This window comes from Cucurbita pepo, chromosome LG04, assembly GCF_002806865.2.
Source record: "Cucurbita pepo subsp. pepo cultivar mu-cu-16 chromosome LG04, ASM280686v2, whole genome shotgun sequence".
Lineage (NCBI taxonomy): Eukaryota > Viridiplantae > Streptophyta > Magnoliopsida > Cucurbitales > Cucurbitaceae > Cucurbita > Cucurbita pepo.
In genome coordinates this window covers 5,858,380-5,878,375 of record NC_036641.1, presented here as the reverse complement: position 1 = coordinate 5,878,375, position 19,996 = coordinate 5,858,380, and the positions used below count along the sequence as shown (strand labels likewise).

General features: G+C 37.2%; 2 protein-coding genes and 3 non-coding genes across 7 annotated transcripts; 2 read left to right on the top strand and 3 right to left on the bottom strand.

Annotated features, from left to right (window-relative positions):
* Positions 1-56: 56 nt before the first annotated feature.
* On the bottom strand, positions 57-128 carry TRNAP-CGG. The gene has a single exon. It is a non-coding gene; the product is annotated as a tRNA-Pro (tRNA).
* Positions 129-601: 473 nt separating this feature from the next.
* On the bottom strand, positions 602-673 carry TRNAP-CGG. The gene has a single exon. It is a non-coding gene; the product is annotated as a tRNA-Pro (tRNA).
* A 104-nt stretch (positions 674-777) lies between these two features.
* TRNAP-CGG lies at positions 778-849 on the bottom strand. Its single transcript has one exon. It is a non-coding gene; the product is annotated as a tRNA-Pro (tRNA).
* A 1,752-nt stretch (positions 850-2,601) lies between these two features.
* On the top strand, positions 2,602-9,932 carry LOC111792845 (shaggy-related protein kinase epsilon-like). The gene is made up of 11 exons (XM_023674444.1): positions 2,602-2,785; positions 6,408-6,590; positions 6,670-6,762; positions 6,924-6,983; positions 7,130-7,402; positions 7,836-7,910; positions 7,986-8,042; positions 8,176-8,283; positions 8,601-8,705; positions 8,812-8,914; positions 9,643-9,932. Exons 2-11 carry the CDS (start codon positions 6,474-6,476, stop codon positions 9,723-9,725), a joined length of 1,074 nt encoding a protein of 357 aa, XP_023530212.1. The 5' UTR covers positions 2,602-2,785; positions 6,408-6,473; the 3' UTR covers positions 9,726-9,932.
* A 1,793-nt stretch (positions 9,933-11,725) lies between these two features.
* LOC111793276 (DNA (cytosine-5)-methyltransferase DRM2-like) lies at positions 11,726-19,855 on the top strand. Of its 3 annotated transcripts, none has more exons than XM_023675090.1 (10): positions 11,726-11,960; positions 13,140-13,195; positions 13,347-13,472; positions 13,746-13,845; positions 13,954-14,000; positions 14,465-14,581; positions 14,669-14,768; positions 17,182-17,276; positions 17,435-18,169; positions 19,264-19,855. In XM_023675090.1, exons 2-10 carry the CDS (start codon positions 13,193-13,195, stop codon positions 19,696-19,698), a joined length of 1,758 nt encoding a protein of 585 aa, XP_023530858.1. In that variant the 5' UTR covers positions 11,726-11,960; positions 13,140-13,192; the 3' UTR covers positions 19,699-19,855. The 3 variants fall into 3 exon arrangements, with proteins under 3 accessions (XP_023530858.1, XP_023530861.1, XP_023530860.1); XM_023675093.1 differs by lacking the exon at positions 19,264-19,855 and adding an exon at positions 18,485-19,080 and having other exon boundaries at positions 17,435-18,210; XM_023675092.1 differs by lacking the exons at positions 11,726-11,960; positions 13,140-13,195 and having other exon boundaries at positions 13,398-13,472; positions 13,798-13,845.
* The last annotated feature ends 141 nt before the right edge of the window (positions 19,856-19,996 follow it).

Genomic DNA, 19,996 nt, shown 5'->3' with positions numbered 1-19,996 from the left:
TGCGGCAGAGGGTATTATTGGTATAAAAACAGTAATTAAAGAAAGAAATGGATAAAGAGGCATTCCGAGAATCGAACTCGGGACCTCTCGCACCCGAAGCGAGAATAATACCACTAGACCAAATGCCCTTCCATTTTTTACAAAATTACCCTTGAGACACTTTGGTAGAGAGAGTTTGCGGCAAAAGGTATTATTGGTATAAAAATAGTAATTAAAGAAAATGGAACCGAAAGTGTCACAATTTTATTAGTTGCATCATTGCTTGTAGCATTTTTCTTCTTGATGTTTCAAATGACTAGAGTGAATCAAAATATTTACAATAATATGAACTGTATGAAATAATAAAAATATTAATAGCTCGTTATCGTTAAAATATTTGCACGATTGAAGTTCATCAAACTAATAATACATTCTTGTGTATGGTTGAAAATTATGATTTTGTATTTATAAATGTAACGACCCAGATCCACCGCTGGCAAATATTGTCCATATTGTCCTCTTTAGGCTNTGACAAAATTACCCTTGAGACACTGACTGAGAGAGTTTGCGGCAGAGGGTATTATTGGTATAAAAACAGTAATTAAAGAAAGAAATGGATAAAGGGGCATTCCGAGAATCGAACTTGGGACCTCTCGCACCCGAAGTGAGAATCATACCACTAGACCAAATGCCCTTCCATTTTTGACGAAATTACCCTTGAGACACTTTGGTAGAGAGAGTTTGCGGCAGAGGGTATTATTGGTATAAAAACAGTAATTAAAGAAAGAAATGGATAAAGGGGCATTCCGAGAATCGAACTCGGGACCTCTCGCACCCGAAGTGAGAATCATACCACTAGACCAAATGCACTTCCATTTTTGACGAAATTACCCTTGAGCACTTTGGTAGAGAGAGTTTGCGGCAGAGGGTATTATTGGTATAAAAATAGTAATTAAAGAAAGAAATGGATAAAGGGGCATTCCGAGAATCGAACTCGGGACCTCTCGCACCCGAAGCTCATACCACTAGACCAAATGCCCTTCCATTTTTGACAAAATTACCCTTCAGACACTTTGGTAGAGAGAGTTTGCGGCAAAAGGTATTATTGGTATAAAAATAGTAATTAAAGAAAATGGAACCGAAAGTGTCACAATTTTATTAGTTGCATCATTGCTTGTAGCATTTTTCTTCTTGATGTTTCAAATGACTAGAGTGAATCAAAATATTTACAATAATATGAACTGTATGAAATAATAAAAATATTAATAGCTCGTTATCGTTAAAATATTTGCACGATTGAAGTTCATCAAACTAATAATACATTCTTGTGTATGGTTGAAAATTATGATTTTGTATTTATAAATGTAACGACCCAGATCCACCGCTGGCAAATATTGTCCATATTGTCCTCTTTAGGCTTTCCACACCCTTATAAATGATGATTTGTTCTCCTCCCCAACCAATTTGGGACATCACAATCCACCCCCCTTCGGGGCCCAACGTCTTGGCACACCGCCTCGTGTCTACCCCCCTTTGGGGAAGGCTGACACATCGTCCGGTGTCTGGCTCTGATACCATTTGTAACGACTCAGATCCATCGCTAGCAGATACTGTCCTCTTTGGGCTTGTCCTCAAGGCTTTAAAACGCGTATGCTGGGAGAAGGTTTCCACACCCTTATAAATGATGATTTGTTCTCCTCCCCAACCAATGTGGGACATCACAATCCACCCCCCTTTGGGGCCCAACGTCCTCGCTGGCACTTTTTCCTTCCTCCAATCGATGTGGGACCACCCCCAAATCCACCCCTCTTCGGGGCCCAACGTTCTCGTTGGCACTCTTTCCTTCCTCCAATCGATGTGGGACCGCCCCCAAATCCACCCCCTTTGGGGCCCAACGTCCTCGCTGGCACTCTTTCCTTCCTCCAATCGATGTAGGACCGCCCCCAAATCCACCCCCTTTGGGGCCCAACGTCCTCGCTGGCACTCTTTCCTTCCTCCAATCGATGTAGGACCTCCCCCAAATCCACCCCCTTTGGGGCCCAACGTCCTTACTGGCACACCGCCTCGTGTCTACCCCCCTTCGGGGAACAGCGAGAAGGCTGGCAAATCGTCCGGTGTCTGGCTCTGATACCATTTGTAACGACCCAAATCCACCACTAGCAGATATTCTTTTTGGGCTTTCCCTTTCAGGCTTGCCCTCAAGGCTTGAAAACGTGTATGCTACGGGAAGGTTTCCACACCTTATAAATGATGATTTGTTCTCTTCCCCAACCTTATAAATTAAAATTGTATTATATATAAAATTTATTTTATATATTTATATATATGAAAAATCTATTAAACATAATTTTTTTAAAATAATTGAAGTTAACTTATAATTTAATTTTAAAAAAATGGATAATTATAGTGAGAGGAATATCTTGAAACTCATACAGTCAGTGAGACGGCGTCGTTTTGCTTTGAAAGTGATTCTGTCCTGCTACTCAATTATTCATTGGTCACAGAAGGAAGTCGGACGTGACGCCACCATCCACCCCAATGACGCCACGTGTCAATTTGTCTTTAACCACGGACGTCAAAACTGACCGTTAACTCCATTTGACCAAACTAGCAGCGTCCGCTCTGTCAGTTGCGAAGGAAAGAAAGAAAAGGAACAAGGAAGAAGAGAAGAGAAGGACAGAGACGGAATCTCGAGTGGTAAAAGAAAAACTGCAGAATCCTCTTTCAGCTCTCTTTGCCAGGGGAAAGATTCGTATGTGTTTTCTTTGGATTTGAAGGTTTTTGCGAAATGATCTGCTTGCTTCAGGTATTTGGATTTCGAAGTTCGAATGGTTTTTGTTTTCTACTGTTTTGGTGGATTTTTCCGTTTGAAAATTTGGAAGAAATCGATAGGAACTTTGTGATTGTTGTACTGGTTTTAGATCTTGTTTGTATTGCATTTTGAGTGATTTGGAGATTTGGACTTAGATTTCGGGATTTTTTCCTTTGTTTTCGGCTTTTTGGATTTGTTTGTTGAAATGCTTAGAGGAAGCTTGTGCTGATGTTTATCTGGCTTGATTTCTTGGCCTTTTGAAATGGTAGTGTGTGGGAACCTGGCTGAAGGGGAAGCGGTATGAATATAGAAGATTATGAGTCATGAGGGGAAAACCTTTATAAACTTAAAATTTCCTTTCAGTTTGTTTAGTTGAGATTTTTTAAATGTATACATGTATGATTATGGTGTTTTGGGCTTACTTCTTGCTCTGTGCTGATGGCTCCCCCAACTAGTTTTGAGCAGCTTCATCCGTCCCAATAGAACAAAGCTTTTAAGAGATTTAAGTTCTCAACTAGAGGTTTGGACTAGGAACAACCTTGGAGGGTGTGTCTAAATATCCCATGTCCTTATCTTATGGTTAAGTATCTGATGACTGATGGCTAAGAATGATTATACTTCAATGTGATTTGTGGTTGAGATTTATCAGATGGGTGGGGTGCTCTAATGAACCGTAGTTAATTTATATTAATGCAAGCTTTGAATGTAGCTAAGAGTGGATATCTTAGTGACTATTTGAGAAGGGTTCGGTGTTCATTGTAAGAATGGATAGGAATTTGAATATAATTCCATTTAGATTAGAACTTAGAAGTGGAGAAGATGTTTAGGGACAAGAACTCCATCTGTAGGAACATTTTAGGGTGAAACCAAAAGAAAAATCATGTAAGCTTCAGCTTGAAGTGAACAATACCAATATGTCGGGAAATATGGTGTGACAGCCCAAGCTCGATGCTAGCAAATATTGTCCTTTTTGGGCTTCCCCTCAAAGTTCTCAAAGTTCTAAAACGTGTCTGCTAGGGAGGAGTTTTCACAGGAATGGTTTGTTCCCCTCTCCAACCGACGTGGGATCTCACAATCCACCCCTCTTGGGGACCAGCGTCCTTGCTGGCACACTGCGCGGTGACTGACTCTCATACCATTTGTAATAGCCAAGCCCACTACTAGCATATATTGTCCTCTCTGGGCTTTCCCTTCTGGGTTCTCTCTCGAGGTTTTAAACGCATCTGCTAGGGAGAGGTTTCTACACCTTTATAAGGAATGTTTTATTTCCTTCTCCAATTGACGTGGGATCTCACATATAGAGTGACCTGCTTGAAACCAAGTCTTGACTATTTCTTGGGATGACTTTCGAAGTTTTCCATTCAATGCTTGCCTCTTTTCTTTGTAAACTTCTCGAAGGTCCATATAGGGACATTGTAAAGATCCCCTTGATACAATCTCCCAAGCAATGTATTGAGTCCATTGTATAGAGTGACGCCTTCAAAGTAATAGAGAACTCTTAATATCTGTAAGGGATGTCTCATCTATCTTGCAAATCTAAAACATGGCTTGAGGCATCCAACTTCAATGAATGGCCAGATCTCTAGATCTTGACCTAGATTTAGACAACTCAATCCTTGATTGAACAGAGGTTAGATTATTGTTAAAAATGAAAAATTTGTATGGATAATACTAAGAACTCCTTTCACCCCCTTCACTTTTCCTCCTTGCCCTCTCCTTTCACATTCCATCTCAAGATTTTCATAACAACCTCGAATCCCTATCCAAATTCTCCATGTCAAAACCTAGACAGTTTTACTAAAAGAGAAGATTTTTGAGTTTTTTGATTGCTTCATTCCATCTCTTTTACGGTCAGTCCTTTGTTTTGGATTTTACTCGGAAATTCTATCGAGATGCCTATTAGGTGGTGAAGTGCTGGAGCATTGCTTCAGTCACATGGGTTGGTCAAGAAGCGTGCCAACAAGAGGAGTCTGCAAAAGGGAGCAAGTTACAATAAAAGAACTCCAATGCCAAAGAGAGGGATTGAATTGATTACACTTTAATCCTCCTTGAAGAACTTGTCCTCTTTGTTCTCCACTTTTGATAATGAAATTACTCCTTGGTTTCTTATCAAAAAGACGAAAAAGAAAGAACAATGGACACTCTAAACGCTTCTTCTATTCCTCTCGAGCCAAATAAACTAGATGAAAGCAAAGCATGTTACTCGCCACAAATGGTGCCCGCTTTTTAAACGAGGGCGGAGAACGAGCCACTTCCATATGAAGGCTGGTTTTTTTTATTAGAGAGAACATCACATGGATTGATGCTACATATTAGCCACCTTTGTGCAATTGATTAGTTTGCCCCATTGGAGTTTAAGATGGACTTTCCACAACAAACTTATCAAACCGTTCTAAAAAAAACAAAACTCTACAAAGCTGTCTCTTTTTTCACTATGGGCACTGGTGCTGTTATAAATGTCATAAATATAGTAAATGGTTACAAATTTGTTGTAATTTTGAAGAAAACTACGAATTTAGAATATATTTAGCCATCTTTAGCTTTAAAATCACTTGAATTTATATTTTCTTCTAATTTTGTTATCAAACTAATTTTAACCGTGATTTGTTTTTCGTAAAGTTTAAAAACAAGTTTTCTGCCTCTATGCAAATTAATTTGTTATTCTTTTAAATTTATTGCAGTTTTTTTTTTTTTTTTTTTTTTCCTTAATGTATTCTAAAACTAGATTAGACACGTACGAGTTCATTCTCTGGAAGTGGTATGAGGTTCTAGCAAAGGAAACTTCGACCGCTTCCGGAGAAGGCTTACAACCTAACCCATTGTAGCGTCTTGGAACACTTTTTGGGTTGTTCCACATTACGGAGAGGCAAATGTGGACTTTTCCAAGGGAATCTTTTCTTTCCCAGAAAGGACTCGGCACTAGGCAAACCCCTTCCCTCTGATTCATTGGGCTTCCAAAATTTTATTGCAGCTCTCCAGGAGAGATGACCATCATTGGAGGCCAATTTCCCGCATTAACGGCCTCAGATTTACGAACAATACCACTTGTAGTGTAACTTTTTGGTCTTTTTGTTCTTTTATGTCAACTTGTACTCCTCCATCCATTTTAATACACCACAATTTTGACCCCCCACCCTCCCAGTTATTACCAATAGCGTTAAGAATCTCCTCTTCACGTATTTAAGGGCATGTCCCTCAACCTTCTCCGACAACCAAGCCGGATTCATTTGACCATGGAGCTTCAGATCCATGCTTCAAATTTCAAAGGAGGATCTTCAATTGTACACAAGCATTTGTTCAGGGATCGAGCTTCAGTAAGGATGGGATAATTATACTTTGCAGTGATACTGTTTATTGGTTACTCTGATTTGCATGTCAAAAATTAAAAGTTTCCTACGCTCCCAAGGCTAGAGTTAGGCATAGTGGTAAAGTTATTTGGATTCGACTAAGGCATAGTGGTAAACCTTTTGGAACGAGCAATTTGAGATATTCAATATCTCAATTCACACCAGTTACTTTTTTTTCTGCCCATCACAGGGAATTCATATGGAAGTGTTTTGCACGCGTAAATTCTTTTTAATTGTTTTTCTGAATACCCCGTTTTCACAAATTGCAGGCAAGGATTTGCACAGACTGTGCTTCATAAGGATCATATTGGTGATTTTTACCAATTTAGCATATTATGGCATCTTCTGCTATGGGTCCAGTTGGAAAACCCAGTAGTGCTATTCCATTATTTGCTGATAAACTTCCGGAGGAGATTAATGAAATGAAGATCAGAGATGAGAATGTTGAAAAGGTTAGCCTCTTAGAGCGAATAGCTGTTTTAGCATAAAATAAAAATTCTCTCTGCTTAATGCATCATTATCCACCTTCAGGAGATGGAAGCGACAGTGGTTGATGGAAATGGTACAGAAACCGGACATATAATTGTAACTACCATCGGTGGTCGAAATGGTCAACCCAAACAGGTGAACACTATAAACCTGCTGCTTTTTACCGTCAATGAATATGCTGATAGAGTCGAACTAACCATTTGCACCTATTGAGACTGCCGCATCTTAGGATTTGTAATGCCTTCGTAATACTAGACCTGTTTTGACAATTTAGTTTTATGTGATCTTTGTGACAGACAATAAGTTACATGGCAGAGCGAACAGTTGGACAGGGATCCTTTGGTATTGTATTTCAGGTAATGGTTCAATTGCAAACTCTGAACTTCTGTAACTCCGATAGTTTTCTGGATGAGGCTGTGTGGAAACTCTTTAACTAATATAAATTGACAAGTTTTTTAGGACAAATCGGATTTGTTTATGGCTTTTACGACTTCACTTGCAGGCTAAGTGCCTAGAAACTGGAGAAACTGTTGCTATCAAGAAGGTCCTTCAGGATAAGAGATATAAGAACCGTGAGCTGCAAACAATGCGCCTTCTTGATCATCCTAATGTTGTTTCTCTCAAACACTGCTTTTTTTCCACAACGGAAAAGGATGAGCTGTATCTTAATCTGGTGCTCGAGTATGTACCCGAGACAGTTTACCGAGTAATAAAGCACTACACCAAGGCAAATCAGCGGATGCCTCTCATATATGTCAAGCTCTATGCCTATCAGGTGGTTATCCATACTGTTTCTAAGATTTAAATGACTTCTGCATTTCCTTTTATTTTTTGTGTACGAGCTAGCTTTGAATGTGAACAGATAATTGGTTCATTTATGCAATTTTAGCCCTGGTACGTTTAGAACCACATCAATTTGTATAGAAAACTAGAGATATTCTACAAAGATTTACAAGGTGAAGAAATTTCTGGTACCATCCTCCATAGCGTTCATCTTTCTGGGGTGCCTGAGGGATTTTTTTTGCGTCTTCCATGCTCTATAAACTATCATATGTAAAAGATCTTCCCCGTATTTCAAGCATTGAATAATCATTTTGCTGACTGTTCCTAATTTAAAATGGCCAGAATTGTTCCAAGAAATCTATCTTGAAATTATGAAGGAAATGTGGACAGATTCTAACTTGAGGCTTCTCTTGGTATCTCAACAGATTTGTAGAGCTCTAGCCTACATTCATGGAGGAATAGGAGTATGCCATAGGGACATTAAGCCACAGAATCTACTGGTTTGCTTTAAAAACTTTATGATTTTTGTTGTTGTAGTTTTTTGAAAGCTACTTGTTGATAAGGTTGTTGTTCAGGTTAATCCACATACTCATCAGGTCAAGCTGTGCGATTTTGGAAGTGCAAAAGTTCTGGTAGGGTCTTCTTTTGAGTCTGATCTCTCGACAATGCAGATATTCTTTTTAGTAGTGGGTCTATTATGTTGCTTCTATTCGTCATTTTTGTGCATAATGCTTATTTTGCTTCCTTTTCACTCATTATTATCAGGTGAAAGGCGAGCCAAATATATCATATATTTGTTCTCGTTATTATCGAGCACCCGAACTAATATTCGGGGCTACTGAATACACTACNACAAATATATCTTTAATGAAAGTTCAATTTTGTCCTTTGAAATCCGAGTCAACCTATATGAGCTCATGACATCAGTTTCAAGTTTGAACTCTATAAAATTATTTTCCTAATTTACATTGGCCATCTTAAAATTCTAATCTTTTATGTTAGACAAAATTTAAAGAAGCTCACAGCACTTTGATAAAAATTCCGATCTTTTCTGTTAGACAAAATTTAAAGTAGCTAAAGGAGCTCACTGCCCTCTAATATTTCCTTTTATTGTTAAGTACTGTTTAACCAATCTTTCCTCCATCTCCCTCCCTCTCTCTAATTTTTTTTTTTTTTGATTCTGTAACTAGGTTTTTCAATTGTGTAAACAGATATTTCACAAGCGCATGCCACCAGAAGCTGTGGATCTTGTCTCAAGACTCCTCCAGTATTCTCCAAATCTTAGGTGCACTGCTGTGAGTGTTTTCCTTTCCTTATGCGCTTCCTCCTTCTCACGTATCATCACGATTGATGATGAGAAATTGTTATCTGCTACTTATATGTATTTTTCAATGAAAACAGTTAGAGGCTTGTATCCATCCCTTCTTTGATGAACTCCGAGATCCCAATACTCATCTTCCGAACGGGCGCCCCCTGCCTCCGCTCTTCAACTTCAAACACCAAGGTTTTGTTTCTTCCTTGTCAATTTATTATTGGTCTGTTCATACATCTGTTTGCAATGATTTAGTTCGTACTCCTTGAAATATAACAATGTTTTAACTAATAACTTATATGCCTAAATATCTTAAAGTGCAGGAAATCGACGGACCTCTTAGAATCTAAAAACAATGATCGTTAGAGTCTCGTTTGATAATCATTTGGTTTTTTAAAATTTAAGCTTTTAGTGGAGTTCTTTGTTTTGTTATCTACCCGGAATGTTTCAATATCCCAGCTAAGTTTTAAAAACTAGAAAAAGTAGTTTTTGAAAACTTGTTCCTTTTTTTAGAATTTAGCCAAAAATTTGAATTTTTCATTAGGGAAAGAAGAAAAACTATAGTAAAGAAATTGTAAGTTACAATCTCAGTTCTCAAAATCTAAAAACACAAAAAATCAAATAGTTACGAAATGAGACTTAAAACTTTTTTTTACTTTATTAGCATAAGAATTTCCGCTTCATGCACTGAATTGATGCATTCTCATTGAAACTACATGAACTAAATCAGTAATGAAACAAAAATGTAGTATCAGAGTGAAAAGTTGAACACTGACAATGTTACCGGAACTGTAAGTGCATATGTATGTGTGTATATATATATATATATATATATGTATATATCTTTTAAGCTATTATGAACATCTAAAGATTTTCTGTATAATGTTATTGAATATGGTGTGTTGGCATGAGATATGCAGAGCTGAAAGGCGCAACTTTGGAGCTTCTCTCTAAACTCATTCCAGAACATGCTCGGAAGCAGTGCTCTTTCCTTGATTTTTAGATCAAAATGCAAAGTAAATGATATTTTCCTCGTCAGACAGGTATGAAAATCCTTGAAAATGTAACTGTATGTCTGTGAACATCAATTGTAATGCATTTTTATCAGAAAAAAAAAATTATGGAGGATTAACGCTGCTTGTTGATGTGGGTCGAATGTTGGCTATTGAAATAACTGTTCACTAGGATTATGACTTTTCTGTCTTAAAAATGATTAGACTGCTGGCCTATATTTGAATGATGTATCGCTTCGTCGAGTATAAAGTGGCTCGTGCGGGCAGATTGATTTATTTTGAATGATTAGGAACGACCTACCCATCTAATAGGCTGGTCAATCTCCAAGATCTTATCGACTAGCAAACTTGAGATGACTATGATTATCATCTTTCTTTTACGACCAAATCAACCAAACTTAGTCGACGGCAACATATGACATGTATTGATTGAGATGGAGGAACTTTTATTGATTGAATTGATCCACAAAGTTAGATGTTTGGTTGTTCAAAGATGTTTGGGAACTAGGATGAAAATTAATTTTGCACTTGTGATTTGGTATTGGATGCCTTCCCTATTTTTATTATTCTTTTTACATCTAGGTTTAAATATTATTTTGGGTCGATTTTGGGTCGATGTACTTTCAACTTTTTTTATTCCAGTCTTTTTATACTTTGAGCGTTTGTCAATTTTTAGGTCGATGTATAGTAAGAGGTGCTACTAGTTTTATAAATGTTGAATTATGCTCGTTTTGCAAGTCTTAAATTTGTTATTAGTTTTTTTAGAAATGCTTTACGAGATAAATTTCATTTTAAGCTAATGTGTCTCTTTCGTATGAATGCATGCTAGTTGTCGTTAATACATAATGAAAGTGTCAAAGTGAGCTTAGTTTATTATATTTAGTTACGTATTAAGTTCAAATTTTTATATCATTTATTTATAGCAATAAAAAATAATAATAACGGCATAAAAAATGTTAGTATGTTTTCAAAAAATTGTGCTTTAAATACGTAACATTTAAAAATGTATTTTACGTGAATTTTTAAATACTTTCAATTTTAATTCAATAAGCTAATGTTTTTAACGTTAAATATTCAAAACCCTCTAATACCTCGGGGAATTAAAAATGAAATTTGTGAAGATATGTCAGGGTTAATAATAAAAATATGTTAAAGAATCGTAGAATTTGAACTCTCTTGAAAATGTAACTATTGTCGAGATAGTTGTAGCCAACCATAATCGAGATTTGATTGGAATCTTTTTTTTGTGATTTAAAAAAAAATAAGTTTAGTTGTGACCGACTCAATTCAACATGTTATTATTTGATTTTTTGCCTCATATTTTTAAATGGGTCGTGTTTGAGTTTTTTTTTTTATATATATACACATAAAAAACACCGAAACCTATCATTTTATTATAAAAAAAAATTACTAGTTTCACGTTTTTACGTTAACAAAAGTTTTAAAATATGATAATAAGTTTTAAAATATGATAATAATCAATTATCTTAACCATAAACTCGACTAATAAAGCTAAATAATACTTACAAACAAGTATTATCGATTAAAAATTTAAATTTTTAATGTATGACTCAAAATAAATTTAACAAAATTTTTTTTTTTTTTTTGAAAGTTTATAATCCTCAATTATATTTTTATATAATTCAACTAATACCAAGACAATTTATAAAAATGAGTAAATAAATACTAAAAAAAGCAACATTTTTACATATTTTTCTTAATTTTTTTTCAAATATTAAAATAATTAAAAATCTATTACATTCATATATATATTTTAAAATTGGGTCGAACCCGTTATCTAATAATTAATATATGACTATATGACTGACACAATTTACGATTCGAACAATTAAATTATAATGTCGAAAATTCAGACAATATAAAGTCTGACCGACCTGACCCCACGCTTGAACAATCTTATTACATAACGAATATTTTAAATAATAAAATAATTATCAAACGGAACCCTAATCCAATTCAACTCAATCAGGATGAGTTTGATGTACTTCACCATAGTTAGGAAGTGAAACTGAAGTAGGCCAATCCCAAGATTCTCCACGGCGGAAGACCTCAAAATCTCCTCTTCTCTCCTTTGATCGACGGTATTATAAATGATTCTCTGATTCTCTCCGGCGGCCATCTCTCCGCGCTTCTTCACTTTTAGAAGCGTGGTAGAGAGATTTTGCATTACTATCACAGCATTTTCTGCGTTTCATTTCTCTCAGGTACGATTTTTTTTTCTCCAATGTTCGTTTCCGAATTCTCTAGATCTAGAAAATTTGTACTGTTCGACGGTCTTGTAGTTTGTGTGCTTCGATTGCTCGTAGAAAATACGAAAGGATTGGATTGGATTGAGTTTGCATGTGAGATTTCGAAGTCTTTGAGTGATTTGAATGATCGGATGCTTGTGAAATGGGGCTCGTATCGTACTCGTATTGTTTTTCTGTTCTTTTCATTGATTTCCGTCGAAAACTGGACGTTTGATCGGTTAGGGCTGGGGAGAGAAGACGAAGAAGTGTTCTTAGGGAGAATAGGGGGAAAAAAGTGTAATAAAAAAGAGTTTTTTTATTATTATTATTATATTAATTTTATTTATTTTTTTATATAATTAACTTAATTAAAAATAATTTATATCAAGGGTATAACTCAAATAGTTGGATGAATTCATGGGTTTAAAAGTATATATTTTTACTTAAAATAAATCATATTTTCATATATCTATTTTAATTTATAATTACTTTTTTGATGATTTACTCTCTAAAAGTTCTTGGAGGTACTAATATTATTTCAATGTTCGACAATAAAAAACTAAAGTTACGTGTCGGTTAGTTTTTGAAAATTAAGCTTATAAACATTACTTTTGCCCATGAGTTTCTTTGTCGGGTTGTGAAAATTAAAAAATTTAAGCCCCATTTGACGACCATTTGGTCTTTTGTTTCTGAAAATTAAGTTTAAAACACTACTTTTACGCTCGGTCTAGTTTTGTAAACTAGAAAAGTTTTGTTTTTGGAATTTGACTAAGAATTCAAACATTTATTTAAGAAACGTAGAAATCATGATACAACAATTGTAGGAAAGCGAGCATAAGTTTCAAAAACTAAAACGAAAAAAAATGGTTATCAAATGGGGTCATAGTTTTTAAAAACGTGTTTTTGTTTTAAGAATTTTACTAACAATTTAAACCGTTACGAGAACCGTAGTAGAAAATTAACATAAATTTCAAAGAGAGAAAACTAAAACTGAGCTCATTTTGATAATCATTTGGTTTTTGGTTTTTGGTTTTTGGAAATTGGAGTTGTTTTCTCATCAATTCTCTACAATGAGTTCATCGTTCTTAACAACGCGTTTTTCGACGTCCTATTCATTTGATGTCCGTATCTCTTGCCTATTTTTTGTTGTGTTAGTTTGCAGCTTAAAGGCTCATCTACCACCAAATCACTTCTACCAGAATATAAGAATGGTACGTTTCCTCAACTTTGTCGAAGAAGTTTAGATGTATTACATACTCGAAACACAGTGTGGGAGGACATGGCTTGTATGAGTATATATACGTAGTTATATTTATTTTTTGCTGTTTGGTTTACTTTGTCCGTTATTTTGTCGATGTGTAGGCTGGTGACGATTGCGGTGTTGAAGTTGATAACATTGACTGGGACACTGAAGATGAGCTTGAAATTGAGAGTATACCTTTAGCCTCTCATGCGAGTTTGACATTTCCTAGTGTTGAGGCAAATATGGTATGTCATGTCTACATTTGTAGTGAAGCTTGTGTGTGTTGCGTCTTTCCGTGATTGATCGGTGGTAATTTACTGTGTTCGATGATGCTGAACTGTATGAATAAAGTAATATGGCGCATGTTATCTTTATGTACTAAATAGTTTTCGAGCTAGTTTGTCGTTTTGTTCGATTTCAACACCGTGATATGGCGCGTGATATTATCGTTTTGGCTTAGATGAAAGTATTGGATTTTGTTGCATAAATAACTCTACTCTATTTTTTCCCCTACGAAGGCAAGCTCATCTGCAGGTCCCTCCAACTCTAAGATAGTTGATCATTTTATAGGAATGGGATTTTCTGCAAAAATGGTCACGAAAGCTATCGAGGAAAATGGTAACGTTATTTGTTTATTTAATAATCTTTTAAGAAAAGAAACATGATTTTTGTTTATTGTGGGAAAAAAAAAGTGCCTGCTTAATTTTGTTTTGATGAACTATCCAGGAGAGGAAAATACTAATTCTATACTCGAGACCCTCCTCACATTGTCGGTGAGTTTCTCTGATGATGACGTGCTAAGTCGTCAAAGTTGGTTTATTGTAATTGTTTTCTTTATACGTGATATGTTCATTTCTGTGATGTCCCACATTGGTTGGGGAGGAGAACAAATCACCCTTTATAAGGGTGTGGAAACCTTCCCCTAGCAGACGCGTTTTAAAGCCTTGAGGGCAAGCCCGAAAGGGAAAGCCCAAAGAGGACAATATTTGCTAACGGTGGATCTAGGTCGTTACAGTTACCCATCAAAAGACTGTAGTCGATGTAAGTGAATGTCTCACGTGTATCATATCATGCAATGGAAACATGTGAACTTTCATATTTTCTTGGTCTAATGAACTGGATTTCAATTGTTTAGAAGATTGTCGAGATCTCAACCAATTGTTTCATAAGATACTTGAAGATCTTCGAATCGAACTAGAAGTCAATATGTTGAATTAATTTCTTCCTCCTCTGGCAGGCTCTTGAAAACTCTCCTCCAAAGCAGCAGCATGTTGATACCGACGAGTCCTTTTCGGAATATGAAGGAAGCTTTCTGGATGATTTTACTGATCTAGACAGTGATTCTGAAAATGAGGTTGTTAGATTTTCTTCGGTTTCGTACTAATTTCGTGAACATGTCTTTGCAACTCAGTATTTCATGATACTTTGGTCCATCATGTAGGGGCCTGCAAAACCTGTATCTGATGTTGACAACAAATTGATGTTCTTGGTGGACATGGGGTACTCCGAAGATGAAGCTCATGCTGCAATAGAGAGATGTGGTTAGTACCTCTCTGTAGGCTTTTTAAATCTATAATATCTAAGCATGACGTCTCTAGGTTCTAAAATTAGTTGCATTTTTCTAGCAAAGCTTTGCTTTTGGGATTCTTCCCAGATGTAATCTTGAATGATTAACTCTTCGTTAGGCTTTGTCTAATTGTTGGGGACGTGTTGTTTAAGATTTGGTAGGAGAAAACCTTGTTGTTACTTAACAATATGTCCATGATGATTGGTGTGATCATCATAGAAGCTTTGGTTTCTACCTTGATTTATAGATTTTCAATCAAGCATGGGATGGATGTCTCAGAGCCCCGAAGGGGGTGGACACTGGGCGGTGTGCCAGCAAGGACGCTGAGTTTGAAGGGGGTGTATACCGGGCGGTGTGCCAAGAAGGACATTGGTCCCCAAGGGGGGTTGTAACGACCCAGATCCACCGCTAGCAGATATTGTCCTCTTTGGGCTTTCCCTTTCGGGCTTCCCCGCAAGGCTTTAAAACGCGTCTACTAGGGGAAGGTTTCCACACCCTTATAAATGGTGGTTTGTTCTCCTCTCCAACCAATGTGGGACATCACAATCCACCCTCCTTCGGGGCCCAGCGTCCTCGCTGGCACTCTTTTCTTCCTCCAATCGATGTGGGACCGCCCCCAAATCCACTCCCTTTGGGGCCCAGCGTCCTTACTGGCACATCGCCTCGTGTCTACCCCCCTTCGGGGAACAGCGAGAAGGTTGGCACATCGTTCAGTGTCTGGCTCTGATACCATTTGTAACGACTCAGATCCACCGCTAGCAGCTATTGTCCTCTTTGGGCTTTCCCTTTTGGGCTGCCCCTCGAGGCTTTAAAACGCATCTACTAGGGGAAGGTTTCCACACCCTTATAAATGGTGGTTTGTTCTCCTCCCCAACCAATGTGGGACATCACATTGTGAGATCCTACATCGATTGAAGAGGGAAACGAAACATCCCTTATAAGGGTGTGGAAACCTCTACCTAGCAGACGTACTTTAAAACTTTGAGGGCAAGTCCGGAAGGGAAAGTCGAAAGAGGACAATATCTGTTAGCGGTGGGCTTGGGCCGTTACAAGAGTTTTTTAGGAAGGCAAGGAAAAAAAGTTGCATAATTTCTATATAGCATAGGAACAATCTCGATTATGTGGGGCCCTATGCCTTTCAAGTTTGAGAATGCGTAGTTGAAACGGTCTTCTTTTGTGTTTTTCTTTGAAGTTTGGTGGTGGTGCGATGATCTAGTTGTGATTTCAATTTTAGTTAAAATTGAATAACAATGAGTCAAAACTTGGAATCTAGATCTTCATTGGATAGAGGAAATTGTCTCTATTACATTAGTTCAACACACACAAAAAAAGCTTAAGAAAGCCGAACTTATTTCGTTGGTAGCAAAGGAAGAGCAATCTCGGAGACAACTCTCGACTCAGGAAAAACAAGAGTAAAGTACTACCTTACTAAGGCGATAGGTAGACAATCTGACGATGGCTAGAGGGTGACATAAATTCCAAATGTTTCCATCCTATCATGACTTCCAAGAAATGAAAGAGTACCATCATGGAAATTCTATCAACACAAGGCAAAAGTTTAGTAAACGAAGATGAAATTATCTCAGAATTGTGTCTTTTTACACATCCTTATATACAAAGGACGATGCCCTCATCAAATTTCCTTGTGATCTTGAGTGGAGTCCTATTGATCAACGACAAGCCGCCTCCCTTGAGGTTGATTTTATCGAAGAAAAGGTGGGGAAGGCTATACAACACCTGGGCTCTGACAAAACTCGAGGACCAGATGGTTTTACCTCAGAATTTTTAAAAAAATGTTGGAACATTTTATGAGCTTTGAGAGTTGGTTAGATTTGGTTTTTCATAGGGGGGGGTTTGTATATTGAACTTTTGTGAGACCCCACATTAGTTGGGGAGGAGAACGAAACATTCTTTAGAAGGGTGTGGAAACCTCTCCCTTGCAAACGCGTTTTAAAAACCTTGAGGGGAAGCCTGAAAGGGAAAGTCCAAAGAGAACAATATCTACAGCGGAATAGTATTAGAGCCAAACACCGGACAAGGTGGTGTGCCAGCAAGGACGCTGGGGGGTGGATTGGGAGGTCCCACATCGATTGGAGAAGGGAATGAGTGTCGGCGAGGATGTTGGGCTCCGAATGGGGGGTGGATTGTGAGATCCCACATCGGTTGTGGAGGAGAACGAAACCTTCTTTATAAGGGTGTGGAAACCTCTCCTTAGTAGATGCGTTTTAAAAACCTTGAGGGAAAGCCCAAAAAGAACATTCTTTTATATTTCTCGAGTTTCATATATATATATATATATACTTTCGTTGTGCTTTTAGTGGGATTCATAATACTTATCTGCTAATTTTTGGTCACTCAATATAAGAATACATTTTTCAACATTGCAGGTGCGCATTCCTCAATTGCAGAGCTGACAGATTTTATTTCTGCTGCTCAAATTTCTAAGGCTGCAGATGTTCTTCTCGGTGATCTCCCGGATAGGGTAACTTTTTCTATCCTATCATATTCTTTGTTTTAAAGCTCTCCAGACATTATAACAAAAAAGAAACCGCTTAAACGTCTCGCTGAAATTAATACAGACCGTATCACATCGATAATTTCATTTCAATTGAACATATTTTTGCTTGATTATTTGAACAGCCAAAGCCGAAGAATCTCGATGGCTGCAGTAAACTCAAAAAAAGAAGGCATTATGATTATGAGGCATGGAAAAAGAAAAAACCGAAATGCTTTGATGACGACGACGAGACGATTCGTTTGCCAAATCCAATGCTCGGGTTTGGGGTACCCAATGAACTATGTCCTACAGTTCAGAGAAAGCTTCCAGAGGCAGCCATTGGACCTCCCTACTTTTACTACGAAAACGTGGCACTCGCTCCAAAAGGAGTTTGGAATACGATTTCCCGCTTCTTATATGATGTCGAACCCGAATTTGTTGATTCCAAACATTTCTGTGCTGCTGCAAGAAAAAGAGGCTATGTTCATAATCTCCCAATACATAACAGATTTCCTCTCCTCCCAATGCCTCCTCACACTATACATGAAGCATTCCCTTTAACAAGGAAATGGTGGCCTTCATGGGATACTAGAACGCAATTGAATTGTTTACAAACTTGCATTGGAAGCGCTCGACTGACCGACAGAATTCGCAAAGCTCTTGAAGATTACGATAGCGAACGTGATCCACCCTTGACCGTGCAAAAGTTTGTCTTAGATCAATGTCGGAAATGGAATTTGGTTTGGGTTGGAAAAAATAAGGTCGCCCCGCTCGAGCCTGATGAAGTCGAAATGCTTCTCGGATTCCCCAAGAACCATACTAGAGGAGGTGGAATCAGTAGAACAGACAGATACAAGTCTCTTGGCAATTCATTCCAGGTACCTATCTCTTCATTCTCTTCTTTATCTTATCATCTTGGATCGCTCTGAATTTCCTTTCGAATATTATTGATTGCTCAGTGCTCAAACTGCATCGGTATTATTATTATTTTGGTTAAGATACCGTTTTGGTCCCGATACTCTGTCACTTGTTCTGTTTTAGTTTTTATACTTTCAAATGTCCAAATATACGTTCAATAAATCTTAAAATTCGTCTCTGTATTAGCTAAATGCTGCTACCTTTTCCAAAGAAAGGAAGTCATGAAAAACGTTAGGACTACTTACTAACAATATGGACTAGTTTTAAGATTTAATGATCGCTCTGAATTTCCTTTCGAATATTATTGATTGGTCAGTGCTTGAACTGCATCGGTACTATTATTATTTTGGTTAAGATACCGTTTTGGTCTCAATACTCTGGCACTTGTTATGTTTTCAATAAATCTTAAAATTAGTCTCCGTATTAGCTAAATGTTACCTTTTCCAAAGAAAGGAAGTTGTGAAAAACGTTGGGACTACTTACTAACTATAAGGACTAGTTTTAATATTTAATGATCGCTCTGAATTGCCTTTCGAATATTATTGATTGCTCAGTGCTTGAACTGCCTCGGTATTATTACTATTTTGGTTAAGATACCGTTTTGGTTGGTCCCAATACTTCGATACTTGTTCTGTTTTAGTTTTTATACTTTCAGATGTCCGAATATACGTTAAATAAATCTTAAAATTAGTCTGTGTTAGCTAAAACGTTGCCTTTTCCAAAAAAAAAAAACGTAGGGACTAACAATAAGGACTAGTTTTAAGATTTAACGAACGACATTTGATAGTATAAGGATCAAAATTTGATCGAGACCGAAAGGACGGAGACCAAATGGATATCTTAACCAATATTTTTTTTATAATTGGGTATCAAACAGAGATCACTTCTGGAGTTACATTGAACTCATGGCCTGCTCCTGTCCCACTGGTTTTGGGAGGCTTTGCCCACGACCAGCCAAGCAAGGATTTCAAACGACCAAGTCTTCCACGGTTTAGGATGTTTTGGTTGTGTGATATCTTACAAGGTATTTTGGCTACAACTTTTGTTGTTTCAGGTCGACACGGTGGCGTACCATCTCTCGGTCTTGAAGGACATGTTCCCAGGTGGAATCAACCTTCTGTCTCTCTTTTCTGGTATCGGAGGTGCAGAAGTGGCACTTCATCGTCTGGGCATCCCTCTTAAAAACGTTGTCTCAGTCGATATTTCGGAAGTGAACCGAAACATTGTGCGAAGTTGGTGGGAGCAAACGAACCAAAAAGGGACTTTGATTGATCTTGCTGATGTGCAAGAGCTAGATGCAGATAGGTTACAATATTATATGAACCTATTTGGAGGTTTCGACCTCGTGGTCGGAGGGAGCCCTTGTAATAACCTTACAGGTAGCAATAGGTACACTCGGGACGGACTCGAAGGCAAAGAATCCATCTTGTTTTACGACTACTTTAGAATCTTAGACTTGGTCAAGTGTATAGCCACCAAAACTGAATAATTTGATTGTAAAGCAAGCTACTCCCATCTTTCAACGGTAAAAAAAACATGCTATTTTATAGAACAAAAGTAACCTTGTTTCAGTAAATAATTAACTGTTGGAAGATGAGGCTTTAATCCCATCATTGTTTGGCCATTGAAGGCTGCTGTATTGTTAATCTCTACATTTTTTTTATACAAATGCTTTCATTACATTATATTAATATATATATATAGTTTTATATTAATATATTGTGTCGTATTATGAATTTAATTTATTTTTGTGGTTTCGGTTCTTCTCAACGGAGCTTGTAACGAAT

What these genes read in the sequence shown, in the direction of transcription:
- LOC111793276 (XM_023675090.1), top strand. An exon ending in AGACCCTCCTCACATTGTCG is followed by an intron (nt 14,001 to 14,464) that starts GTGAGTTTCTCT and finishes CTCCTCTGGCAG; the next exon opens with GCTCTTGAAAACTCTCCTCC. An exon ending in CTCTTGGCAATTCATTCCAG is followed by an intron (nt 18,170 to 19,263) that starts GTACCTATCTCT and finishes TTGTTGTTTCAG; the next exon opens with GTCGACACGGTGGCGTACCA.